At 54.2% G+C, this 24829-nt stretch overlaps 1 protein-coding gene across 1 annotated transcript in view; it reads right to left on the bottom strand.

Annotated features, from left to right (window-relative positions):
* Nucleotides 1-24829, bottom strand: part of SLIT1 (slit guidance ligand 1) — a 152122-nt gene that overhangs the window by 23400 nt on the left and 103893 nt on the right. The window contains exons 9-25 of the mRNA XM_037050831.1: nucleotides 22616-22763; nucleotides 22091-22162; nucleotides 21469-21540; nucleotides 19187-19258; nucleotides 18334-18477; nucleotides 13139-13302; nucleotides 12429-12452; nucleotides 12116-12260; nucleotides 11401-11475; nucleotides 11079-11222; nucleotides 8236-8379; nucleotides 7738-7904; nucleotides 6714-6846; nucleotides 4580-4648; nucleotides 3162-3233; nucleotides 1557-1628; nucleotides 748-819 (exon numbers count right to left, since the gene is read on the bottom strand). Of these exons, the coding sequence (XP_036906726.1) occupies nucleotides 748-819; nucleotides 1557-1628; nucleotides 3162-3233; nucleotides 4580-4648; nucleotides 6714-6846; nucleotides 7738-7904; nucleotides 8236-8379; nucleotides 11079-11222; nucleotides 11401-11475; nucleotides 12116-12260; nucleotides 12429-12452; nucleotides 13139-13302; nucleotides 18334-18477; nucleotides 19187-19258; nucleotides 21469-21540; nucleotides 22091-22162; nucleotides 22616-22763 (1789 nt within the window). The remainder of the gene's footprint in view (nucleotides 1-747; nucleotides 820-1556; nucleotides 1629-3161; nucleotides 3234-4579; nucleotides 4649-6713; nucleotides 6847-7737; nucleotides 7905-8235; nucleotides 8380-11078; nucleotides 11223-11400; nucleotides 11476-12115; nucleotides 12261-12428; nucleotides 12453-13138; nucleotides 13303-18333; nucleotides 18478-19186; nucleotides 19259-21468; nucleotides 21541-22090; nucleotides 22163-22615; nucleotides 22764-24829) is intronic.

Genomic DNA, 24829 nt, shown 5'->3' with positions numbered 1-24829 from the left:
AGTGCTTCTCAGATAACTTCAAGTTAAAGGAGTTCATCATCACCAAGCCCCTATTTTATAAAATGTTAAAGGGAATTATCTAAGAAAAAGAAGATAAAAAACTGTATAGTAAAATAACAGCAAACTCACAATGATTAACAACCACACCTAAACAAAAAACAAAACAAACTAAGCAAACAACAAGAACAGGAACAGAACCACAGAAATGGAAATCACATGGAGGGTTAGAAACAGGAGAGTGGGAAGAAGGGGAGAGAAGGTACAGAGAATAAGTAGTATAAACGGTAGGTAGAAAATAGACAGGGGAGGGCAAGAATAGTATGGGAAATATAGAAGCTAAAGAACTTAAGACACATGGACATGAACTAAAGGGGGAAATGTGGGTGGGAGAGAGTGTGCAGGGTAGAGGGGAATGAGGGGGGGAATGGAACAACTGTAATAGCATAATCAATAAAATATATTTAAATAAAGAATAGCTCGTGCAGGTAGATTGCTTGGCAACCAATAAATAGTCATTACTACTTCTATTATTGCTTGTGAAGAACTGTTCTCCTGTGGTTGCAACTGACGAAACCCCCATTGTGTAAGAGTCTGCAGTGGGGAGCATTGAGGGTCACAAACTAAATTTTAAATTGTGTCAGAATAAAAGCAACAAGTTCCGATAGTCTAGGGAGGTAAGGTCTTTCTTGGAATCCAGATTCTGTTTAAATCCAAAGATGCCCCGAGAATGGGGCCAGAGTTACTTACAGGTGAGACAGGGAGGTCACGTCTGCAAAGATGCCCTCTGGGAGGGTGGAGATGTCATTGCCATGCAGGGACCTGAGGAGAGAAGAGGCTGTTGGTGAAACGCAAGGAGGGCGGGTGAAGCCCCCTCCAGAGAGGGGCGTGGGCAGTGAGGGAGACACCCTGCCTTAGAGAGGCACGCTGCCCTACTGGCCACTGGCTAGGCAGAGGGAGCCCCCGATCACCCCAGTAGACTGCCCTGCCCCTCAACCCTCCTGGGACTCGGTTTCATCCTCAATAACCCAAGTGCCATTTCTATTTATGTAACAAATGGAATGCGTGCAGCCAGGAGCCCGAGGGGTAGGCTTTTCTTGGTAAGGAAATGAATACACAGGCCAATTGGCGGTAAACAATGTCACCTTGCCCCAGACGGGGCTGTCAGAGGATTCATGTTCATGGATACACCACGGGCCAGCATAGCAGGCATGGCAGGGGGCTCTGGTCACAGGACAACCACCTCACAGTGGGAATTCTTAGAAAAAGTTCCAGAATCTTGCCACATACTCCATCTGAACAGGAGATTTACGTGCAAACTGGGGCTTCCTAACCTTGCATGGCCTCCGCATACGCACACCACACACACAAACTGGGGCACAGAGCAACCCCCACTGCTCAGCCTGTTCCCCATTCATCCCTTGGACTCTGTTAGGACAGAAATGAGAGTGGACCGGCCTCCCACCTTTGGACACAGCTGGCCCTCTGAGGCCCTGGGTGGGGGGCAGGGCCCTTAGCAGGGCAGGTGTCCCTGGAGGGATGAAGAGCGGGAGACTTACAGCAGACGCAGGGAGTGCAGCCCCTGGAAGGCCAGCGGAGGGATGCACCGGAGGGAGTTGTAGCTGAGGATCCTGGAGGGAGGGAGAGAGGGAGGGAGGGAGGGGATTGGTGTCTGCCTGGGGCTGCAGGCCTGGCGGGAGGGTCATCCAAGGCCACAAGGAAACTTGCAGGGGTGACAGAAGTGGTCACTCTCTTGATTGTGGTGGTGGGTCCATGGGTGTGAGCGTAAGTCACTGTGTATCAAGTTGTACACGTTAAGTTCGTGCAGTTCACTGGATATTAATCATACCTGAATAAAGCTAGTTTAGAAATAATAACAAGAGAAAGGAGCCGCTCCTAGCTGCCCCAGGAGAGGGCTCTGTCTCCCACGGAGCAGACAGGCTCACTCAGACCAGGATTTCTCAGCCTCCGCACTGTGGACAATTCTTTGTCTGGGGCTGTCCTGTGCACCGCAGGGTGTTCAGCAGCATCCCTGGCCTCTGTGCTTGAGATGCCAGTAGCTCCCCCCACACACCTCCCCCTGTGACAACTGAAAATGTTTCAGACATAGCCAAATGTCCCCAGGAGGGCGGAGCCGCCCCTGGTGGAGAACCACGGCCCTGGACCATGGCAGCTGCACCCACAGGCTCACGAAGACTTGGGGGAGGGAGCAGGCCAATTCATGAGCAGACCCTGGGGCAGGTGAATGCAGGGGGGTGGAACCTCACTCAGTGCCTCGGGCCCACATTCTGCTCCCAGGGCCTGGTGGGTTCAAGACCCCGTTCTGCCTCTGCTGTTTGATTGCAGTAGAATATAAGGGAAAGTTCAGAAGGGTTTTGGCCCATTGTCTGTGAAATGAGGTGTTAGGAAGGTGAATGAGATAAGCTCTTAAACTCCAGGCAAATATAAGGGATTCTTGTTAATGCTTCCTTCGAATATAATTCAAGCAATCATTAAGTTATGGGCACAACGTCAAGAGGGCCACTGTTCACAATAGTGCAGAATGGAAACAGCCCAAATATCCATCGACAGCGGAATGGATGAGGAAAGTGTGGCGTATTCCTACAAGGAATACTATACAGCCCTGAAAAGGAATGACCCACAGCTCCACAGGACACAAGTAGATCTCAAAAACATCATAGTAAGTGAAAGTATATATTCTGTACAGAATAATTTACATAAAGTTTAAAAGTGGACAAAATTAAACTTCATTGTATAGACATGAGCTTGTAGATGGCAACACTATAAAGACCAAAGGTCATCATAAAAACCAGGGTCTGGGCCGCCTTGAGCAGGGAAGGGAGGAATAATAACCAGGAAGGGACGGAGCGGCTTCTGGGGTACTAGCTGTGTTTTTTGCTGTAGGTATTCACACATGCATGCTAGGTCTATGATTATTTGTTAAACTTCGCATCTTTAATTTCTGCACTTTTCCATATATGTGCCATATTTCACAAGAAAAAATGTTTTTTAGAAGTGTTTTTGGCGGGCAGGCCCTGGCACAATCCCTGGAGGGTGAGGGAGTCTGCACGTGACACCCGTGAGTGACGGGGCTTGGGGAAAGCCGGAGTGTGAGTTCTCCCGCCACTCCCCGCCGCCCCTCCCTCCCCTGCCCCCGGACTCACAGAGTAGTCAGCTGGCTCATGTTGGTGAAGGAGGAATTGCTTAAGGAACTGATCTTGTTGTTACTTAGATCCCTGGAAAAGACAAAAGCCCCCGACAGATTATGTGATCCGAAGAACTGGCCCAGCATTAGTGGTCTTTCCTTCCTGTCTTTCTACCTGAGCCCCTAGTACAGCTGCCCCACATTAGAGCAAAGAAACGTGGCCTCTCTCTTTGGCACTCTGTCACCAGCCACCAAATCACTCCACCGGCCCCCCACCACTGGGACAGTGGAAACACATTTGCTACATTATTAGTAAAAACTTAAGAACTGGAGCTTCAAAATCCTGTAGGCCAGTGCTACCCAAAGCAGCCACCCTTGCCCTGAACGTCCTATACGACAGGGAACTTGTGCCGAGATGTCACACCTAGGACACTAAACACAATTCACTGTAGCTAACGTTTTCTTCAGGGCAAGACTTCCTTCATGAGGACAGCAACATGTGGGTTTACGTTCTGGCTCAAGTTCCCGAGCTAGCTGCGGAGTACTACAAACAGTTCTCGGGCTGCCAGCGGTCCACTGAGCAGCCCTGCTCCAAGCCACACCCCGGACTTCTGGTCTGGTAGCATCCGGCGAATGAGCAGATAGAGACCGTTGAGGTGAGGTGTTAATCGGGCTGGAAGGCTAAGAGGAGCTAACTGACTCTGAGGCTTATTTCGTGTTTTTTCATGAGGTGGAAATAACAGAAAAGCAGATGTTAGTTTAAAGAAAAATTTAGTTACTTATTTGTAGCTGCCATATTTCATATTTGGTCTGGGGGCCAAGGTTGAACTGAGAAATTTCCCATCATCCTCTATTTGTGCCCTGGCTCCTCCTACCTTTGCAAGGCTGACCTGCATTAACAATAATTATCAGCCTTCCCTGGCTGGTGTATCTCGGTGGGTTGAGTGCTAGCCTTTGAATCAAAAGGCCACCAGTTCAATTCCCAGTCAAGGCACAGGCCTGGGTTGCAGGTCAGGTCCCCAGTAGGGGGCATGCAAGAGGCAACTGATTGATGTATCTCTCACCCATTGATGTTTCTCTTCCTCTCTTTCTCCCTCTCTTTAAATAAATAAGTAGATCTTTTTTTTAAATCCCACAATAATTATCAACCCAGAGCAAGGCCCAGGTAGATGCTGTGGGCAGAAGCAGACAGGATCTAACCCAAGGGAGCCTGGAACAATGCAACTTCTAAGCATGGCCACTAGGTGGCAAAGCAGTCCTATGCACAGAAGGAAGGGGTGAAAAGCAAACAAACAAAAAGAAACAACAACAAAAGGAATCAGCCACAAGAGGGGTCTGCAGGGAATCCCAGGGAAGCTGGAGCCACAGCAGTCAGAGGCCAATGGCCCTCCTGTGCTCTGAGGTGGCCTGGGACCCTCAGGCCGCCTGGGTACTCACACAAGCTGCAGATACTTGTAGGTGGACAGCTGTCCTGGAACTAGTGTGAACTGGTTCCCGTCCAAGTAGCTGCAGGAGAAAACACAACGCTTACTGCCCGTCCCCACCTCTGTCCCGTTTGGGGAGAACCTTTCCCTGCAGCTGGGGCCTGACCACTCATTTGCTCTCCCACCTGTAGACCACTCGAGGGCCCAGAACTGCTGATTGGAGGAGAAGACACATAAATTTCTTAGGCTGAGTAGGTGCCACCCCCAAAACCTGGAAAAAGCCACTGAGACATGAAGCTGCCCTTGGCTCCCTTCCCGCTCAACCCCTCAGCCTCTGCCCTGTCTGTGGGCACTTCCAGGGTTCAACCCTGGGCCGCTCTCCCCGCTCAGTCTGCAATCTTCCTGGCCAAATAGGTCTGATCTGCACAGCAACACCTCTCAGGCCCACCTGCCAGCTTCCCTGCCCATCACCAGCTACCAGGCCCCCCCCTACCTTCAGAGGTTGTGCAAGTTATGCGAGGCCAGTCTTGGGGGAGCCCTGCACCCAAACATGCCCCACTCCCAGCTCAGTGTTTCTACTCCCAGTCGGGCTTCCCCAACCCCACCAGCACCACACTCCATGTCCCTAACCACTGGCTCCCAGACTCCAACGGTGACTCTCCAGCTGCCCCTGCAGCCAGTCCCTCGACCACTGGCTTCTCCGACCCACTGTTCTCTCATCATTTATTTTTTAAAGTTTTTTTTCAATTGCAGCTAACATTGAATATCATTTTATGTTTGTTTCAGGGGTACCCATGTCCGCAGGGTAGAGCTTGGGATTCAAGAAGCTACGATCCTGCCGCCTCCCCCCACCGCCACCTGCCACCCTTGCTAAACAGTGGCCCAAGCGCCAGCAGCTGAAGCCCCTGCTGGGCTCCCTGCACAGCACCCTCACCCGCTGCCACCCTCACGGTGGTGCCCCCACACCCCAGCAAAATCAGGGCTGTCCTCGCCTTAACCCATCACTGTTGTCATTCAAAGTGACTTCCTGCCCATCTCGCTGGACCGTCTCAGAGGCCCTGCAATACACCCGAGTAGCCCCTCTTTAAAGCTGAGGAAATGGAGACTTAGGAAAGTCAGGTGGTTTTCCCAGCATCCTCTGCCAAAGAAGGCAGGCTGTAACACCTGTCCCACTCAGACCAGGGTCGCTGTGAGGCACCAAGGGGAAAAGGGGGACTCCAGCACTGAGGTAGAAAAGGGGATAGGTGACAGGGTGGGCGGGTCACCAGACTAGGACTGTAGGGGCTAGTGTGATGGTGAAGGAAAAGCCAGCCTTGCTGGCAATGAAATAGAATGAAAACATCATCACTGCCCATGGGGAAAAGCAGAGCCCAGCTACAGAGGCTGGGGGGGCCAATCCCAGGGGACAGGCAGGGTGGGGACTGACCAAAGCCTTAGCTTCAGAAGGGCTGTTGAAGAAGCCCAGTTGACTGTCCCTGTGCCTGTCATTTACATCCACACCCCACGAGTTCAAAACCAAATCCACATCAACAAAGCGTTTAGACCACAGCACCTGGTGTTGAGAGGAGGGCAGGCAGGCCATTGCCACACTCGGCTACTTGGGGGACAAAGGAAAGAACTTTCCTGGAAGGCCATCAGGCAAAAGGTGGCAAGAGTCCTAACGAGGCGCCGCTGCCTGACTTGTCGCAGTTTCACTGAAGCGGTGTCCACCTCAGCACTACTCATGGTGGTAGAACTGGAAACAACTCAAATAGCCAACAAAGGGCAATGTGTTACAAGGCTCACAGGAGACTCATGCGATGCAATATTATACGGTGTAAAAACAACTTCTGTGAGAGTTTCCGCTGCAGAGCAGAATGCTCGTGAGATGATGTGAAGCAAAAAAAAAAAAAGCAATGTTATTGCTTATTGTAAAAGCTGAGATTAATTTAAAGGGACAAAGGACTGGCCATGGGTGACTCACACCATCAGGTGGCTACCCAGGGGCCTTGGCGGCAGGGGGGGGGGCTGCGGGGGGGGGGTCAAAGCAAAGCTCAGAGACTTCTTGGAACCTGAGTCTCCTGCAAAACCTTAACTCTAAGCTGCTAGTGAGCTAATGTCTGCTCGTGCCCCCTCCTCCTCCTGACACCAGGCCTCCGGCTACTCACAGCTCTGTGACGTTCTTGGGGAGGCCCTTGGGCAGGGCCTGCAGGTGTTTGTTGCTGCATCGGACCACTGTGTCCAGGCAGGCACATTCCTGGGGGCACTGAGGGCGAGGCAGGCAGCCCCCCTCCTCCTGGCCTGGGGAGGAAGGCAGGAAGCGGCGTCAGTGAGGGGACAGGCCTTTTCAGGGACTCCTGCAGCTGGAAGCCCCTCTTCCACCCCCCCATCGGGCTCCAGGAAGTGTCTTCTTGGTGGCACCCCTCCCCTACCAGGGACAAAGTCCCTGTTTTGAGGTTAAAATAAGTCTTGGGTTGATCTCTTCCACCTGAGAGCCCAGACGGCCCTGAGCGCAGCAGGGAAGGAGGATGGCAGCCGCACCTGTGCTTGGGCACCTACTACGTGCCACATACTGCGCGAACAGTCTCCTTAACAGTGCGGTGCAGGTGCCACTCTCGCCCTCAGGATGAGGACAGAGATGTGCCTCTTCTCTGTTCCCTGAAGGAGCCCAGTGTCTAGAGTAGGGCCCAGCACACAGCAGCCCTGGCAAAAGACCAGCTGAATGAGTGAGTTTCTGCTGTACTGCGACCTGGAGAGGTTCAGTGACTTGCTCAGGTCAGGACACTGGTTAGAAGCCATGTGGGGTCTGTCCCCATTGCCTATTTGGGACAGTGTGAACCCGCAAGTCTGCAGCACTAAGGGCCAGCCAGGAGGCAGGTCTCTGGGTTCAACATACTTACAGAAAGAGAATCCACTGAAAGGTGAATGGCGATTTTCTCTGGGTGATGATCATTAGTAATTTTTTAATCCATATTTCCCCACTTTTTAAACTATAAGCACATTATTGTTCTTGTGTTGACACAAGAGCGCCACCAGGCAGGGGCAGGACTGGGAGCTGGTGTCCCTGCCCCTCCCCTGTCCCCACCCACCCCTCCTCTAAAGGGCATTCGAGGGGCACCAGCCACTCACCCCTCAGCCCCCTGACCTGGCCCAGCCCGCCCTCCCTCCCGCCACCCAGGGCGCACACGTCACCTTCCGCACACCGGAAGTCAGGGAAGGCCACGTCCTGCAGGGGGATCTGCCGCAGGAAGTCTGGGTTCTGGCACCGAGGGTTCCCTGTCACGATCTTCCTCTTCCGCAGCCAGTCGCCCAGCCAGGCCAGCTGGCAGTTGCAGTTGAAAGGATTGGCCAGAAGGTTTCTGGAAGAGGAGCCTTCTGTGATCGCGAAGACACCTGCCAGTCTCGGCGGTCCCGAGCCCCGAACCCCTTCCGTCCACCCCATGCTGCCCACACTGCCCCCAACACTACCCCCCCACACTGCCCGGACAACCAACCACCTATTGCCAGCAGGCAGCGTTCCAACGTGGCGGGATCCACGTTTCTGCAAACCACAGGGGCCCAAACATCCCCTGAGTTTGTCCCTTAAAGGAACCAATAGGAAGCTCTTGGGATGCGGGTGGGCAGGGTTCCCAGGGTGGGGACAGGGATTGACGCAGAGCCCCAGGCCTGCGTGCCACAGGCTGCACTTACAGTGTGGAGAGGGCCTGCAGGGTGTCGAAGGCTCCTGGAGCGATGGTGGTGATCTGGTTGTCATACAGCGAGAGGAGGCGGACGTTGCGCAGCCCCGTGAAGCTGTCGTTGTGGATGCAGCTGATACGATTGTTCCTCAGCATCCTGGGGGCGTGGAGGGCGGGGGGGGGGGGGGGAGCCCACACTGTGCCCTGTGGCCATCGCCTGAGAGGCGCTCTGGTCACCAACAGCCAGCTCACAGACTCTCCTCGGGAGGCACGATGCCAGTTCACGGTCCCTGGAATCCTTCCGCCACACTCCCCCCACCCCCCAGAGTCTCCCTGCGTCTGAGACACCCTCCTCGGCCTCCTGCTGGCAGGGTCCGCACCGGCCACCTCCTTCACTCCCTGGATGCCCAGTGAGCGGAGGGATGGAGTGTGGGCATGCTTCAGCCATGCTCCAAGTCAACACCAGAGAGCTTTTTCCTAAAACCCAACCCTGGGCCTGTCCCTCTTCAGCCTAAAGCCGCAGTGGCCTCCAAACTGCCCCCAGAACCATGTTTAAACTCTTTCTTGTGACTTTCTGGAGCCTTTCCCACCTAGCTCCAGCCCAGCAGCTGCCCACCCGCTGGAGGCCCACACACCCTGGACATCTCTGTCCTGCACACCTGCCTCCCAGGCCGGCATCGCCACGCCCAGATTTCCTCCTGAAATGACCTTCTTCCCCACGTATACAGATGCAAGTCTCCCCTCACCTCAGAAACCTGGCTCAGTCCCCTCCCCAACTGAAAACAAACCTCATCTGACATGGAATCGGCAGTTCACAAAAGAAGTTAAAATGGTTTACAAACAGTCCTAAAAAATGTTCAAACTTACTAGTAATCAAAGACATTTGAGTGATATTATATGCCTGCCAGCTACAAAATAATTAAAAACACAGTGATAGTAATAATGATAGTAATTAATAGCAATGCTGCCCAGGGTCAGCACAGGTGTGGGCAAAGGGGCACTTTCCTGCCCGATTGGCTAGAGCAGGTCTGCGGCTCCCCTAGAAGGGCATCGGTGAGACTCACCTCCTCCCTAAGAGGGAACTTTATGCCCCCACCCCAGTAAGCCTGCTTTTGGAAATCCCTCACATGGGAGTAAGCCCGGATGGCACAGAATTGCATGATAAATACATTAATTGCAACACTGCTTATAATTTAAAAAGTAGAGATAGCCTAAGTTTCCAATAATATATAGTCATCCAAAATGATGTAGAAGTGCTTACATCGTGTTTCAGGAAAAATCAGGGCGCAAAATAAAACGTATTATAGGACCCATTTTTAAACCTCTGAACGTGCACATGTGTGTACGTGGATGTGCGCAGGTGTGTGCAGGCACGCACACACACAGTGTTTCTGCCTAGTGGAGGGTCACGGGTGTTTCTTCCCCCATGCCTGCACCGCTGCTCTGGGGGAGGGCTCTGTACCAGCCCTCCCCCTCCTCCATCCCTACCCCGTTCTTCCTGAGAAAGAACCCAGGAGGCTGCCTGAGTAGCCCATGGCACCCTTGTACCAGACAGACGAGGCAAGTATAAAAAGGAACGAGGTAGCCATGGGTGAGCAGCCTGGCAAAACGGCCACACTATGTTCACAAGGGGAAAAGCAAGCTGCAAAACGCAGCAAACAATAAAATCCCCTTATTGTAAAGTGGATGAAAATCCGCAGAGTCCCGACACACTCTCATGTACCTCACGCCAGTCCCAGATGGGCGCTCAGCAGACAGCCCCAGGCCCTGCGGTGAGGTGGGGCTCCCGGAGTCGTGCTGCCCACACACTTGCTACTAGCCACTTGTAGCTACTTAGGTTTAAATTCATTGAAATGTAATGACATTCAAGATGTCGTGCCTCAGTAGCACCAGCCGGTGTCAAGTACTCCAGAGTCACCTGTGGCTGTCACGTTGGACAGTGCAGACGGGGGGGTATTCCCATCACCATGGGAAGTCTGACTGGACAGCACCGTCTGCCGGACACAGCAAAGGTCACCCTGACCACCTGAGGACAGTGCTGCCTGCCAGAGGGGCTCACTGCACCGTTCGAGGAGGGGCAGGTGACCCCGGGACCCTCCCGGGTCCTGATGTCTGCTTAGCTCTGTCTGGGTCATGGGATCCCAGAATCCCAGAAATGGCGGGCCACCGCTGCTCCCCCACCCACACCCACTTGCGTCACTTCTGCGATGTCCCTACCATGGGACATCGTCCCATGGTCCCCACCCAGACTCTCCTGCCTGCAGGGGTGCCAGCTGCTCCCGGACTGAACGCACGTGCTGCGCTCTCGCAGCCTGGCCACAGGGCAATGAGGGGGGCCTCCAGAAGGGCCTGCCTCCCTCCACCCCTTCTCCAGGCACTGACTCCACCCCCCAGAGAACCAGAAGCAGACCTCCCCCCACAGTTACCAACATCGGATCACTTGGCCCCCTGTGGTCAGAATCTTCAGCTGTCCCCTCCCTGTGAAAGCTGGGGCCAGGGAGTGGGGTCTCCCTGTCGCCCTCTCTTCCTTTTCCTTTAATGAGGGAACCTACACTGTGGCTTTTGCTTACCGAAGTCCCGCCACCCACCCTGTTCCCCAGCCCACATGCTCACAGGGTCCTCAAGCCGTCCAGGCCTCGGAACATGCCACTCCGGATGGACTCCAGCTGGTTGGCGGTCAGGTGCAGCTCGCTCACAGAGGCAGCGCCNGCTGTCCCCTCCCTGTGAAAGCTGGGGCCAGGGAGTGGGGTCTCCCTGTCGCCCTCTCTTCCTTTTCCTTTAATGAGGGGACCTACACTGTGGCTTTTGCTTACCGAAGTCCCACCACCCACCCTGTTCCCCAGCCCACATGCTCACAGGGTCCTCAAGCCGTCCAGGCCTCGGAACATGCCACTCCGGATGGACTCCAGCTGGTTGGCGGTCAGGTGCAGCTCGCTCACAGAGGCAGCGCCCTCGAAGGCCCCGTCTTCGATTTCTGACACTTTGTTGTTGCTCAGATTGCTGGGCGAAGAGGCAGCGGGAAAATGATGAAGCTCAGGGCTCCCCCTTCCTGCCCCCCACCCCTGTGCCCAGGGGTGCTCCCCTCCCCACTGGTGGGGGCTCCCCCACATATAGAATCTCCCTTCTCCATCCCGAGCCAGCATCCTGACCACAATCTTCCCGCCAATGGGCAACTCACATTTTCTTCAGATGGGTGAGTTTTTTAAACATGCCAGTCGCCTCCAGGATGGAAATCTCATTGTTGTTTAATCGTCTGTAAGAGGCAATCCAGGGAACTCACACATCCATAAATGACAGACATTAAAGTATCTTCCAAACCGAGAATATTTGGGTTTCAAACCCAAAGGGGACTCCCAGAAGAATTTGTCTGGCAAGGCAGATTGACCCTGTTTCCAAGGAAGTCTGGGCTGAGGGCTGGAGCTGGGAGGAGGGACGGTTATAAATGGGCATATTTTTAACATTAAAAATATACAGATGCAAGTGGAAATTTACATACACAAATGATGTGTGTGGGGGGACTGTGCACATCATACATATGTGCACCGATTTATATTTTTAGAGAAAAGAAATAGTTAAAAGGTAGCTTAAGCCCCAACTTGAGCGAATTAAATCATGTTCCCCCCATAATGGCAAAAGCATGATTGAGGAAAGGCACCCCCATTTCAGGCTGGTGACCTGCCCTGGATGCCAGATACTGCTTTAACAGCCAGCAGGGCTGCGAGTCAGAAGCAAAGGGGCCACAGCGGGCAGCTCCCTGCACAGCCAGCAGCTGCCATGCTGGTGTCTCCAGAGGCCCCCAAACGGAGCCGGAGCAGAGGAAAGCAGGGAGAGGCCCAGGGAAGGTGGCAGGAGCAGGGGGCAAGGGAGGGGTGTGGAGGGGCTGGGAGCCTCACAGGTCAGCTGTGGACTGGGGGATGCGCTCAGGGATCTTGGTGAGCTTCAGGCTGGAGCACTCCACCACGCTGGCCTCGCAGCGGCACTTGTGGGGACAGACCACGTCGCTGTTGCATTCACTGTTCAGCTGGTAATCCTCTGTGCCTGTAGGGGAAGGCAGAGGCTGGGGCTGAGGGGCTCGGGGAAGGCTCCAAGCAGGCTTGCCCAGCCCCAGCCCTCCCAGGCCCTCTCAGCCTGCTGCCCCAGCCCCTTGACCACCCACTGCCACCGCCCCTTCCAGACTGCCCTTGGTTTCCCCCGAGCCCCTGCTACCTGGAATGAAGTACTGCTCCTTGGCTGCAAAGAGAAGCAGACATACGCATGATGCTGGTGGGATCATCTAGGACTTGCAGGAACAGCCCAGCCCGCAGCCCCACTGCCCGGCAGAATGCACCCCAGGAACAAGGCTGGGGTCCCAGACCGGGGCCCCACGGCCCGTGTGCCCAGCCCCTGTGTGGAGAAGGCCTTCTAGGGAACACAGATATTTCCAGCCCAGGCCAAGGCTGGGGACAGCACCACACCCAATCAGACCCCTCGGGGACTGTCACAGCCACGGGGACTCTCATGTGCGCTGACATAAGATGCAGGTGGCGCAGGGAGGCACCGGGCCTCCCAGAAGCTGGCCCACGCTGTCCCCAGCCAGAGGCTGCTTCTACTGCCTCCGAGACTGGGGGAGGCAACTCTCTCACTGAGCAGGGTCCCAGCTCCCCACCACCAAGTGCCTTAAAAGGGCTGAAAGCGGCAGCATGAGGGGGAACTGGCCTGGGCATAGAGGACCTGAGTCCTTGTCTGGATCCTCCCTGGAGACCCTCAGCAGGCCCTTCCCTTCCTTAGGCCTCAGTAAAGGAAGGGTAGGCCTGGACCCCACTCAGAGCCAAGTCTGCAACTTCGGGCCGGCACCCTGGGACATCCTTGCTGGAGACATCCAGGGAACATCCCGGTCCCTGAGGAGGCTGAAGACAGACCTGTGGGCAGGCAGCTACCTGAGCACCGGAACTTCTTGCTCTTGATCTGCCCGATGCGCTTGTTGGCAAGGCGCCCAGGACTGGCACAGCGGGCTCCGCTCGTCTCAATGGGGTTGGTGCGCAGGAAGTCCGCCAGCCACTTGAGGTTACAATCACAGATGAAAGGGTTCTGGGCCAGATGCCTGTCCAAAAGGGGAAGATCAGGGCTATATCCGCGCTGACCTCCACCTGGATGAGGCGTCACTGCCGGATGAAGAGCTTGGAGCCCAGGGTTGGCCCTGGGGAGACTACACCACCTGCCCACCACCCCGGGGGCGCCTGCCATTGGTGGAGAAGTTGCCACTGCACCAGAGTGAGGAGGGGTCTCTGCAGGCTCTGGACAGCTGGCAGCTGTCCCCCCACAGTCCTCCTTCAAGCCTCCTTGTTCCTTCTCCCTCTACCCTGGGACATTTCGGAAATGTGAATGGAAGCAGGAAGGACCTGGAGACTGGCCAGGAGAGTCTCCAGGTGAGTCCACAGGCGAGGTGACAGAACAGGCACTAGAACCCAGGCTGCTTCCTTTTGGCCATTTTACAGGCCACCTCTTGATACAGAAAGGAAACTCGGAAAGTGTCACTGAACAGATACATATGGAGGGAGCACTCCTCTCCTCTCGCGGGGCCACCTGGCCACTAGCAGGGTAATGCGGGGAGGGGCAGCTGAGAGGTGGTGCTGACTGAGGAGCCTGCATCGCTGTGGGCCGTATTTGCCATTTGTGCCGACCACCCCAGCAGGCTCAGAGCAGTCACATTTGAGTCACCCCAGCAGCCAGCTGGACCCCCATGTCTGGGCCATTATAGCACTGGGTGTGCCTTGCTTTCCAAACCAAGATGGCCAGGGCAGAGGATTCCAGAACCATCCTGACTACTGTCTCTGAGAGCCAATGTGTCTACACAAAAATGCAGGGAGACAAAGAAGGGCCCAGCTCAGAGGACTCACCATGTCGTGGCCACATTTCCTCCATCGCTGCTATCAATGCAGGCCTCTTATTGGCATCAGCCAGACCCCACAGCGGGGCTGCAGAGCTCTCCAAGCAGAAGCCCTACCCTGCATGGGGCCTGCGCTCAGCTCAGCTCAGACCAGGGCTGCTCTCTCCTTGGGCTCTGCCCTATGGCCTCTGGTCAGAGCCGTCCCTGCCCAGCTGTCCCCGTCTGTCCCCTTTGCAGAGGCCCCCACTTTCCTGCCAGAGTTCTGGCTCCTTCCAGCTCCACCAGGTAGGCCAGGCCCCTCCCACCCCTCCCATATCCAGTTCAACGTTAATGTCCCAGTTGAAATTGTCAGTCCGCACAGAGAAAACATGTTTGCTGACTCCTCATAGCAGAGTTTGTAGCTTATTTAAAACGTGCTGGGATTCAGGGACTGTCCCAGGATCCTCTGGGCTGCCCGCCCACATCTCTCTGCGCCTTCATGACGGGCCTCTGCCTGAACCGATTGCAACCCTTCATCTCAATCTAGATAGAAAATTCTGTTTCAAACCTACTCAATTATGTTGCTTAGGCATGTTTAAGGGGTACAAAGAAGAATCCTTTCTAAGAGCAGGCAATTTGTGTTAAAACCAACTATAAAGTTTGAACCACCCACAGAGGCAGATGACCTCTACAAACTTAAGTATTTGACACAATTCAAATTGTAAACAAAATTCAAAATATGCAAAGGGTGTGAAGCTGTGGAGGGAAAGTGCTCAGGAGGAAGAGAAAATATCCATTCAGGAAAAGTTGACCGCAGTAAAGGCACACCCGGAAATGCAGGGCACGTAGTGTGGGCATACGGTCACCTCTGGGAACATTTGACAGGGGAAGGTGGACCAGAAGACTGATTCTAGTGTCCTTCTTGAAGCATACATTAAGAAGTTACAATTGAAAATCTTTGGGTCAGATGCCCAATCTCAGTCCCATTAAACCCACAGTGAGATACCACTTCACAGCCACTAGGATGGCTACGATCAAAAAGACAGAAAGTGTGTTGGCAAAGATGTAGAGAAAGTGAGCCTCGTAATACACGTGAGTGGGAATGTAGCCTGGTGTAGCCACCTTGGCACGCAGTGGCGGCTCCTTAACATGTTAAACACAAATTTCCCACGTCACTTAGGAATTTCAGAAGAAATGAAATTCAAATTCAGGAGATTTGTACGTGAATATTCAGAGTGGCATTATCCATACAGATATTCAAATGTCCTTCAGCCAGAACAGAACAACAAAGGGTGGTTTATCCACGCAATGGGAAATTACATGGCAATACGAGGAAACAAAGGGATGGCACACACACGGCAGGAGGGCGAACCTGAAAACCGTGGTGAGAGGCAAAGGAGTCAGTCACAAAAGATGATACATTGTATGGTACCATTTTTGTGAAATATCAGAAAAAGGCAACTTTATAGAGAGAGCAGTCAGATTAATGGTCACCTGGGGTGGGCTGGAAACAGGGACCGATTGTCAATGGGCACAAGGCCGTGGGGGTGATGAAACTGTCCTCAAACTGGAATCGCAATGAGAGTCGAGCCATTGCGAGGGGAGTAGAAATCACTGAATTGTACACTTACAACAGGGGATTACCTGGCATGCAAGTTACACCTTATTAAAGCTGTTAAAAGTTATTTTTTTTAATCTCTCAGAGCAAGTAAAATCACAGCAGAATCAACGCAGCGACACAAGGTGCCCAGCCGCAGATCTCAGCACCGTGGGCAAATGGAGCGAGATCTGGTGAGTGTGAGTCTGCTCGGGTCTGACACAGGCTCGGTCCGGGCTGTCGCCACCCAAGGCTGAGACAGGAGCATCTGATGGTGCCTTGGGTTTGTTTCTTCTATTCCTGTTTCAAACTGTGCTCCAGTTGGGAATAGGCGATCGTTGTTCATGAAAGTTCAGTTCTGTTTTACAGCCTTAAGTAACGAGGTCTATTCTCACAAGTGAGGGGGAAGGTAACTGCTTTCTTAGTGGTGCTGAGGAGACGCCTGGGGTCAAGTTCCTGCTTTCACTGGGATGTCACACAACATCCCTGTGTGACCTTAGGTAAGTCGTATAACCTGCCCCTGCCTCAGCTTCCCTGTAAGTGAACTCAGGGACAATAGCACCTCCTCCCATAGGCCATTGTGAGTCCTAAGTAAGACAGTGCACAAGGGGACAGTGGTCTGGCACTTAGCCAGGGGTCAAAAAGCAGCAGTGATCACTGCTCTCAGTGTTACTATTATCCGTGACTATATTTTATATATTATTTGATGTGTATGGCATGTGCCTATTGATATATCTCACCTATGGGATGCCCTCTTGTTTTAATAGTCTGCCCCGGCTCTGTGCCCCTTTTGCCCTGAAAGCAGCAGCCAAGATCTCAGGCACGGTGTCTGGAGGGCGGAGGTGCCCTCTGAGAGCCAGCCAGGTAAACGGACACAGAGAGGGGCCACCTTCCGCGGCACATCCGTTTGATTTAGTCACTCCCCTCCCACCTCGAGAGGGAGACAGCGCCTCGTGTGCCTGCCGCTGCCACTGCCCACCCCACCCTCTCCTGTGTGGGGGTCCCTGGCCTGGAAACCTCCTTAGTGTGTTTCTCTCGAACCTCCTGCCAGCTGTGGAGAGTCATCCACCTCGCTTGTGTCCGCCAATTTCACGTAACTGGCGAGATTTCCCCATGGTGCACCATCTTCCTCTCTGGCTATAAGGGGATTAATTAGCAGGAGTGGGCTGCAGGCGGGTTCGTGGGCTTTAATGAGTTTGTCCTCATGGCTGACACCCCTGCGGACGTGCAGGGTCCTCAGGGAGCAGGAGCTGCACCTGTTCTGGCACCCCGGGCAGATGGTGTCTGAGGGAAAGCACTGCCTAGTGGACGGACAGTGTGGCGGGGATGGCAATGACAACGATGGCTATGACGACATTAATAATAAATGCCCACTAAGCGCACGTCACCAGACCCACAGGCCAACACATCGAGTCAAACCACAGGGCCCAGAATTAAAGATGCAGAATGAAGAACACCACGTAAGTTCCTAAGTTTAGCCAAGCAGTAGGCGACAAGAAATTTCCCTGCGCAGAAACACTCCAGCTAAAGCATAAGGACTCTTATTAAAAGCATAACCACGCTCACATTATCAAATGAAGAAAGAAAGTCAGACTTCAAATACCACCATTTCAGGATCCCTGATGAATGCATGGGCCCAGGCATGAAGACCAATGGCTGTGTTAATTACAGAAAGGGAGACAGCCAGATATCGGCGTGTGCCGCCTGATGGAGCTACCTGATCCTACCTATAACATCATCTTGCCAAAATCGGGGCGGGGGGGAAATCAGAACCTGACCAAGCTCCTAGGAGTAATTTCTACCTGCAGGACATAGACAGGACAGGGGAGTGTGGGGAACTGTGCCAGGGGGATGCAGTCAGGGAAGTCTGTACTTGGGGAAGCCCCATGGAGCCAGTGATGCAGTGTCCTCAGTAAGGAAGAAGGAGACAGGCAGGTCACTTAAAGAGAACCTGAAAAGAGCCGGGGCGGCAGGGAAGAGGGGCATGTGCAGGCGAGAGGAGACTGGCCCTGAGTTAAAGTTGGGTGATGAGGACCAGGAGGGCCACTGGCCTGCTTTCACCGTGCTTGCAACACTCTGTGGTAGAAAATTAAATTCCTAGAGCTGTGTGCTCTAACTTTTTGTAATCATCATTGCCATTACTAGATTTCATCTGATTTAAGGCCCTATCTATCTGTTATAAGAAGTACTATTATTTTATGCATTATCCAAAAAAACCACAGCATGCTGTTAATTAAGTGATCTGCCATCAGTGGTAAAATGCATCCCAATTTCAGAAGTGTTGATGTGGACACAAAATGTGTCTTAAAATCAGTGGATATTATTATTATTATTTATTATTAATGGTAGCCAGCATTTAAGAAGCATTTTGAGCTAAGCTCTCTACAAATATTCCCTTTAATCTCATAACAACCCTGTGAAGAAGGTGGTATCCTCATTTTATGAATGAGTAAGCTGAGGCCCAGAGAAGCAAGTTAACTTGCCCAGGGTCACACAGCCAAGATGAAGCATAGTTGGGATTTGAACACAGGATTGTCTAACCCAGAGCCTGTGCTCTTCCCTCCATAGAAACCATTCCCGGTGAACAAAAGGCACAGGATAAGGCAGCTGCCTGTTCCAGGAGGCTGTTACTTCCCCCTAGGTCTACCTGCTGAGCAGAAGTCACTCACAGGGTCTGGATGGCCCGCAGGGAGGTGAAGGTACCCTTGGCGAGACTCTGGATCTTGTTGTCATACAGGGAGAGAAGCGAGAGGTTCTGCAGGTCCTGGAAGGCATCAGGCCGGACACAGTTGATCTTGTTGGCGTTCAAGAGCCTGTGGGCACAGCCAGGGCCAGGTGGTGAGGGGAGAGGCACAGCACCAGACTCACCAACTTGTCCTGGGCACCTTCCTAGGTGCCGAGCAGGCACAGGGGACCTGGTCCCCTGGCGTCCACTCCGTGCAGAGGAGCCGAAAACTCTGCCTGCCTACTCCACGCATGGGGACCGGTGAGCCACCTACTCTCCTCTCTTTCAGGGAACTGCCAGAGCTGCCCCATGGCATTCTCAGAAGTCAGAGGGCCCAGTGGCAAAGCCACCTCCCAAAGGCCTTCCAGAGGCTCCCCTCCTTCCTAGAGATCAGCTGGGTTCCCCAGGCAGCTGAGCTGGAGCCTGGGTTCCATGCCTCTCAGTCCCAGAGGGAGAACCTTGCCTGAACCCTGGTGGCTCAAGGAGGCTGAGCTGGGCCTGGGTGTCCCCTGCAGGAGACAGCTCTCTCCCGGCCACGCCGACCTCCTTGGGAACAGGAGCCTCTCAGCTCAGGCACCCTGCAATCAGCTCTGAGTCACCTCCCTCCCGCTCTGGCCTCTGCAGGGACCCAAAGCCTCTCACAGACCTACGACACTGCCATCCTCCAAGCTCCTGGTCACAAGTGAGTCCCACACCCCAGAGAGATGGAAGAGGCCAGTGTGGAAGGCCCGAGGAGCACTGGCTGCCCCCTCCCTACCCCCGGGCCCGCCCAAGCACACCCCCGGATGGGTCCTTACAGGAGCTGTAGGGTGTACAGGCCTCCGAACACACCCCGGGGGAGGTCTGTGATCTTGTTCCCATAGAGGACCCTGGAGAAAAGGCAGCAGAAAGGGGGAGTTAGAGAGGACAGCCCACCAGACTGGGCACCACCACGGAGCCATGTTGGAGGTGTAGGTCTGCTGTAGCAAGCTGCCAGCAGATGGCAGTACAGTGGTTAAGTTGCCTGTTCTTAGTTTGCACAAAGGTACCCTGTGGGCTCCCAGCGGCCTCACACCCATTCCCAAAGGCACAGCCCTCACTCTCCGCCCCATACATGGGCCCACAGAAGCCTGCAAAAGGAACCCTTTGGGGAACCTCATGGGAAATTAACCTGATATGGGATCCAAAAGGAGGCTGTTCAAAGAAGAGGAAAATCTCACAGGCGGGAATAGTTAACATTTGAGCTCTAACATGTCAAGCAAGTCTACCCAGCACAGAGAAAACACCAGGAAGAAAGAGACTAAGGCGTTAGCTGTGTAAGATCCAGGAGGTGGGACTGCAAGTGGGCTCTGCACACTACTGTATGTCAGCCCTCTACACTGAGTGTGCATTCCGTGTAATAAGAAGGAAAAAGCAGAGGTTCCAGAAAGATACGCAGGCAGGAATGAGTTCGTGCAGACAGGGAAAGAATCCAGGGGGCTGGGGAGTGGGGTGCATTTCCTTTCCGGTATCACAAGCAGCCCCCACGCCACCCCCTCCACCGACACATTCAGTTTGAGCAGAAACAGCGTGTGCTGTCTCCAAACACGGTTTCCCCATTGTTCCTGGTCCAGGGCACGATCCCTGCAGTGGGGTCCAGGCTGGCGGTGGGGGAGGAGCCCCATGTGGCTGGAGTGGAGGAAACAAATGGGACAGAGGCTTGGATTTCACATGCCCAGCACCAGGAAACCCCTGAGGCACGCAAAAACGGTCCCCATTTGGAAAGATCCCTCAAGCTGCTGTATGGAGAAAGGCATGGAGGGGACAGGGGTGGATGCAGGGAGACAAGGTCAGGGTCGCCTGAAGTGGACACTGTCAACGAGATCTATTTGCGTGACCTCACACAAGAGCTCCCATATGATAGGGAGAGGGCTGTGGCAAGGCCCTCCAGACCACAAAGCCACTTACACAGGTTACTGTCACTCCCACTTCAGAAGAAGCCTCATTCACTTCTCCAAGGAGGAGCCCTGCACTTCGGCAGGCCATTGCCAGTGTCTGACCTCCTCAACCCAGGGCAGTGACCCACCACCGGGCACTGCACCTCCTAAGGGGCATCCTTCACAAGGGCCCACTACCTCGGACTTGACTCCAAGAGAAGAAGGTGCATGGAAAAGGCGTGATCTGGCCGCCTCCTGCACTCCCCGATGGGGAGTTCCATCGGTCCCGCGTCCTGGGACCCTAATCTACAGGAGGTTGTGCCCAGTGCTGCTGAGGGACAGGTAGGAACACTATTCCTGGGAGCAACAAAAGGCCCCTGCCAGTGGGGAGCTCACCTGACGACAGACAGGGCGCCCTGAGTGCACGCCCTATGCAGACAAAGTGCCGCGGTACCTCCGACAGTGAGGGCCTTGGAGGGCATGGGGGTGGGGGTCGGGGACAAGCAAGGGGTCTTGGAAAAAAAGAGATGAAGTTACATTTCCGAGATGAATATTTTTGGTGTTGCTAAATTTAATTTTTATTTTTCTGAGATAAATTGCGGATGCTGCATGATGCTTTGTGGATTGACAGACCTTGCAGTAAGCCCTCAAGAAAGGGAAACACAGGAGAAAGGTGGAGGATAACGCTGTCTTCACATCACCCACCACAGCTTGGGATCAGAGCATGTTTGGGATGGAAGATACAGGTGTGGCAGATGTCACAGTTGGAGCTGGTGGCTGCTGCCATTGTAGGTGCCCTGAGGAAAGTTCAGGAGCACGGAGTGCTGGGCCTCCGTGGAGAGGCAGGGCCAGCATGAAAGCTGGGCTGGGTCAGATGGCTGCTGCAAAGAATGCTGGGAAAATCCCCCACCATGGTGGAGCACCCCAGTTGCCAGGGCAACAGCTCTACCTAGATTTTTCACACACTCAGTCCTTGATTCACTCTCCCCTCCCAGCTGCGGAGGGTTCACCAGCAAAGAAGGGGGTACTGGACACACAGCAAGCCTGGACTCTGCAGCCAAAGGGAAACCAGGGTGGGTGGGGGCTGTGCTCTCCCTCCAGCACCCACCAGAGGGGCCTTGGCCTCTGCTGGCCTCTTTGGGGGACACCCGACCCCCTGCAGGAGGCTTGGTGCTGCTACTCACAGTGAGTTCAGGGAGCGGAGGCCCTGGAAGGCATCAGGAGCAATCTCTGCAATCTGATTGTTGCTCAGGTCTCTGCAGTGAGCAGAAGAGAGGGTGGCTGAATCCCTCAGCAACCACCAAGCCCTGTCTGGTCCCCTCCACCTCCCAGATGCCATGGGAGGGCAGGGACTTCTTTGACAATAGAAAAATGAGGGGCCTGCTCTCCCATCCATCTGAAAAACCCATGGCCACCATCGCTCTGCATGAGGGTCATGCACGGTGCAGGGCAGGGGGAGCGCTCCAGGCTTGGTCTGTTTTTGATCAGGCTTCCCCCACCTCCCCGCCATCCCCTGTAATGTCCACAGTGGATCCTATTGGTCTCTAAGCAGACGTGGGAGGATGACAGTCATATGCCAGACTCGGCTCCACATTTAAGCCTCAGGACAACCCTGTGAGGAGGTCACACCAAGATCATCCTTACATTGCAGATGAGCCACCTGAGGGGCAGAGCACCAGGCAACACCTGGCTCAGGGCCTCTTGGCTATCAGAGCTGTGCCAGGACCCGCCCGGGGCTATGATGTGCCAGGTCCGGGTCTTCCTCCCGCCCCATGCCAACTCTCAGGAAGCAGCAGGAGCACTCACATTCGCCGCAGTTTTCTGTAGGGAGAGAAGGCTCCCGGGGGAATGGACTTGATTCCATTGAGCTCCAGGCGGCTGAGGAGAGGGAGGAGAGGAGGTGTCGGGTCAGATCAGCCCAGTGCTGGCTGTTGCCTGCTGGGCCGAACCCAGGCCCTTTGTCCCTCTGCCCTGCTCCCACACACTGTCTGCAGTCAGTGGGCTGGCACAGGCAGAGAAAGGGGGCCGCTCTGATGTGAGCTCCATTATCCCAGGCTGCCATGGCTGAAAGGGGCCTATGAATGATGCTAACACTAAGAAACCAATTCTAGCAGACTCACCCAGCGGAGCTGGACAGATGGACCACAGAGAAACACCCCCTTGCCAGCCCTCCAGACTTGCCCGGCCTTGGCCAGAGAGCTCAGCCAGCCAAAGCAAACTGACTTCTCCGTTTGCACTGAAGGGCCTTCAGGCAAGCCCAGGGCGGTGCCGTTCCAGCTCTTCCCTGGGCCCCAGGGCTGTGTTCCCATGCCTGTCCTGCCCTGTACTCACATCTCTGTCATGGTCTCGGGCAGGTTGGCAGGGATGGCAGTGAGGCCTTTGCCACGACAGTCCACAATGCCATTGCTGCAGGTGCACATGGCCGGGCAGGAGCCGGAGGAGAGGGTACAGGAGGGCACGTGCCCCGCCTCGCCCTGGCCTGTGGAAACAGTGGGCTGTGACCTCCAGGTGTCCCGTGTCAGCCCCTCCCGCCTGAGATACACACTGGCGAGTAGCGACAGGGCGCACAGTGTTTCTCTGGGTGAGGGGGGGCCAGAGATCACCAAGAACTCCGACGTAACCCTGTGGGCACCAGGCACATAGAGGCACTTGTTAAATGTTTGCTGAACTTGAATCTGAACCTAACTGCGCTGCACAAAACTGTGATTCAGGCGCTAGGAAACCCTAGCCTGAATTCTGAAGCTCCAGGTTCTCGTCCAAGCCACACAACACTTCTAGGTCTAAGTCTCCTCGTCTGTCACCAAAGGATGACAACAACTATGTTTGCTTAGCACACACACTGTCCCACATGCTGTGGTAAGTGCTGTACATGCAGTTTCTTCTTTAATCCTACCGTTCCACCAAGGAGGAGAGTGACAGTATTGTGGCCATTTTACAGGTGAGAAAACAGAGTCCTTGGCATTAGTTAATTTGTGGAAAACCACACAGCTGATAGGTGCTCAAACCAGGATGAAGCACAGTGTCTGATAAATTAATCAAAGTTATATAGGGTGTACTCTCTTATGCGTGTCGCTGGCTGACCTCTACTTATGAATGCCCCCCTGGAACTGGCCCCCGAACATGGAACATTTCCATCACCCGGGCAGGCCCATCCGCCCCTTCCCCCGTGTCACCATTGCTCTGAGATCCAGCACCAGAAATTTGTTCTGCATGTTCGTGGACTCCCCATAAACAGAATCAGACAGCAGTTTCTCTTGTATCTGGCTTCTTGGCTGAATATAAAATCTGTGAGATTCACCCACGTCATGCATATCATCAGTGGTGCATTCTTTTTTAACGCTGCCCAGCATTCGACTGTACAGACCACCATCACTAGCTAACCCCTCACGTGTCAGTGGGCATCTGTGTTGTCTCCCACTCCGGCTGTCACGGAGAAAGCTGCCTGGGATCCTCCTGGACACGTATGTTCACAGAGTGCATGCACACACCTAGCAGGGGGGTGCCGCAGGGTCACAGGTAGATGCGTGTTGGGCTTTTGTGGGTTCTGCTAAACAGCTGTGGGAAGTGGCTGAGCCAATCTACACTCCCACTGGAAGGTTTTTTTTTAAATCCTCGGCAGAGGATATGTTTATTTATTTTAGGGAGAAGAAGAGGGAGACAGAGGAACATCTATGTGAGGGAGAAACATCTATTGGTTGCCTCTCACATGCACTGTGACTGGGAATTGAACCTACAACCCGGTGTGTGCCCTGACTGGGGATTGAACCCTCAGCTTCTTGGTTACAGGATGATGCACCGATCAGCTGAACCACCAGCCAGGCTGCACCAGAGTTTTAACCTCTCACGTTTGCCTTGGCTCCGCCAAATGGTGGTTGCCGAGATCAAAGCGACAAGGTTAGGAGGACTTCGGACACACTGAACATGCTCCTCTCAGAAGCGGGGCTGTCAGGGCGAGCCGACTCTGCAGGTGGGAGTGGGGTGGGGGTGTCTGATTGTGGAAAACAAGGCATTCTAAATGCAAAGAAAAAGGTTATGTTTCAAAGAATCGTCCAAGTGAACTACCCATTCCTCTTCCTGAACTGTGGCCGCTGCAGGGACTCAGAACAGCAGTGCCAGCCTGGCTCGCCTCACACGTGAGTGCACGCCTGTGTGCACACGCACGCCCACACACTCTCCACATACACGCTCACGCAGTCACACACTCTCACAGACACGCTTACACACTCTCACACACAGCAGCCCTGAGCACAGCAGGCTTCCGAGCAGCCTCAGGTGCTGCCCCCGCCGTGCCATGCCGTACGTACCAGGTGAGCCCAGTGCACACTCTACCCACAGAGCTCTGTGGACTGGCAGGCTCAGAGGCGCGGGGCTGGGAGACGGGGGCAGCCCCTAGCCCTCTGCTGTGGACCTGAGAACCCTCCACTCACTCGGCAAACATTTCTCGAGCATCTTTCTGCCAAGCACAGGCAAAGCGCTGGGAACATGACCAGGAGCCACGACACGCGTATTCCACATGCTCGTGGAGATTACAGTCAGTCAGGGACC

The sequence above is a fragment of the Sturnira hondurensis genome, unplaced genomic scaffold (genome assembly GCF_014824575.4).
Source record: "Sturnira hondurensis isolate 20B ecotype Veracruz unplaced genomic scaffold, ASM1482457v3 Scaffold0006849, whole genome shotgun sequence".
Lineage (NCBI taxonomy): Eukaryota > Metazoa > Chordata > Mammalia > Chiroptera > Phyllostomidae > Sturnira > Sturnira hondurensis.
Note: the sequence above shows the minus strand (reverse complement) of the source record. Positions and strands in the feature narration are given on the sequence as shown.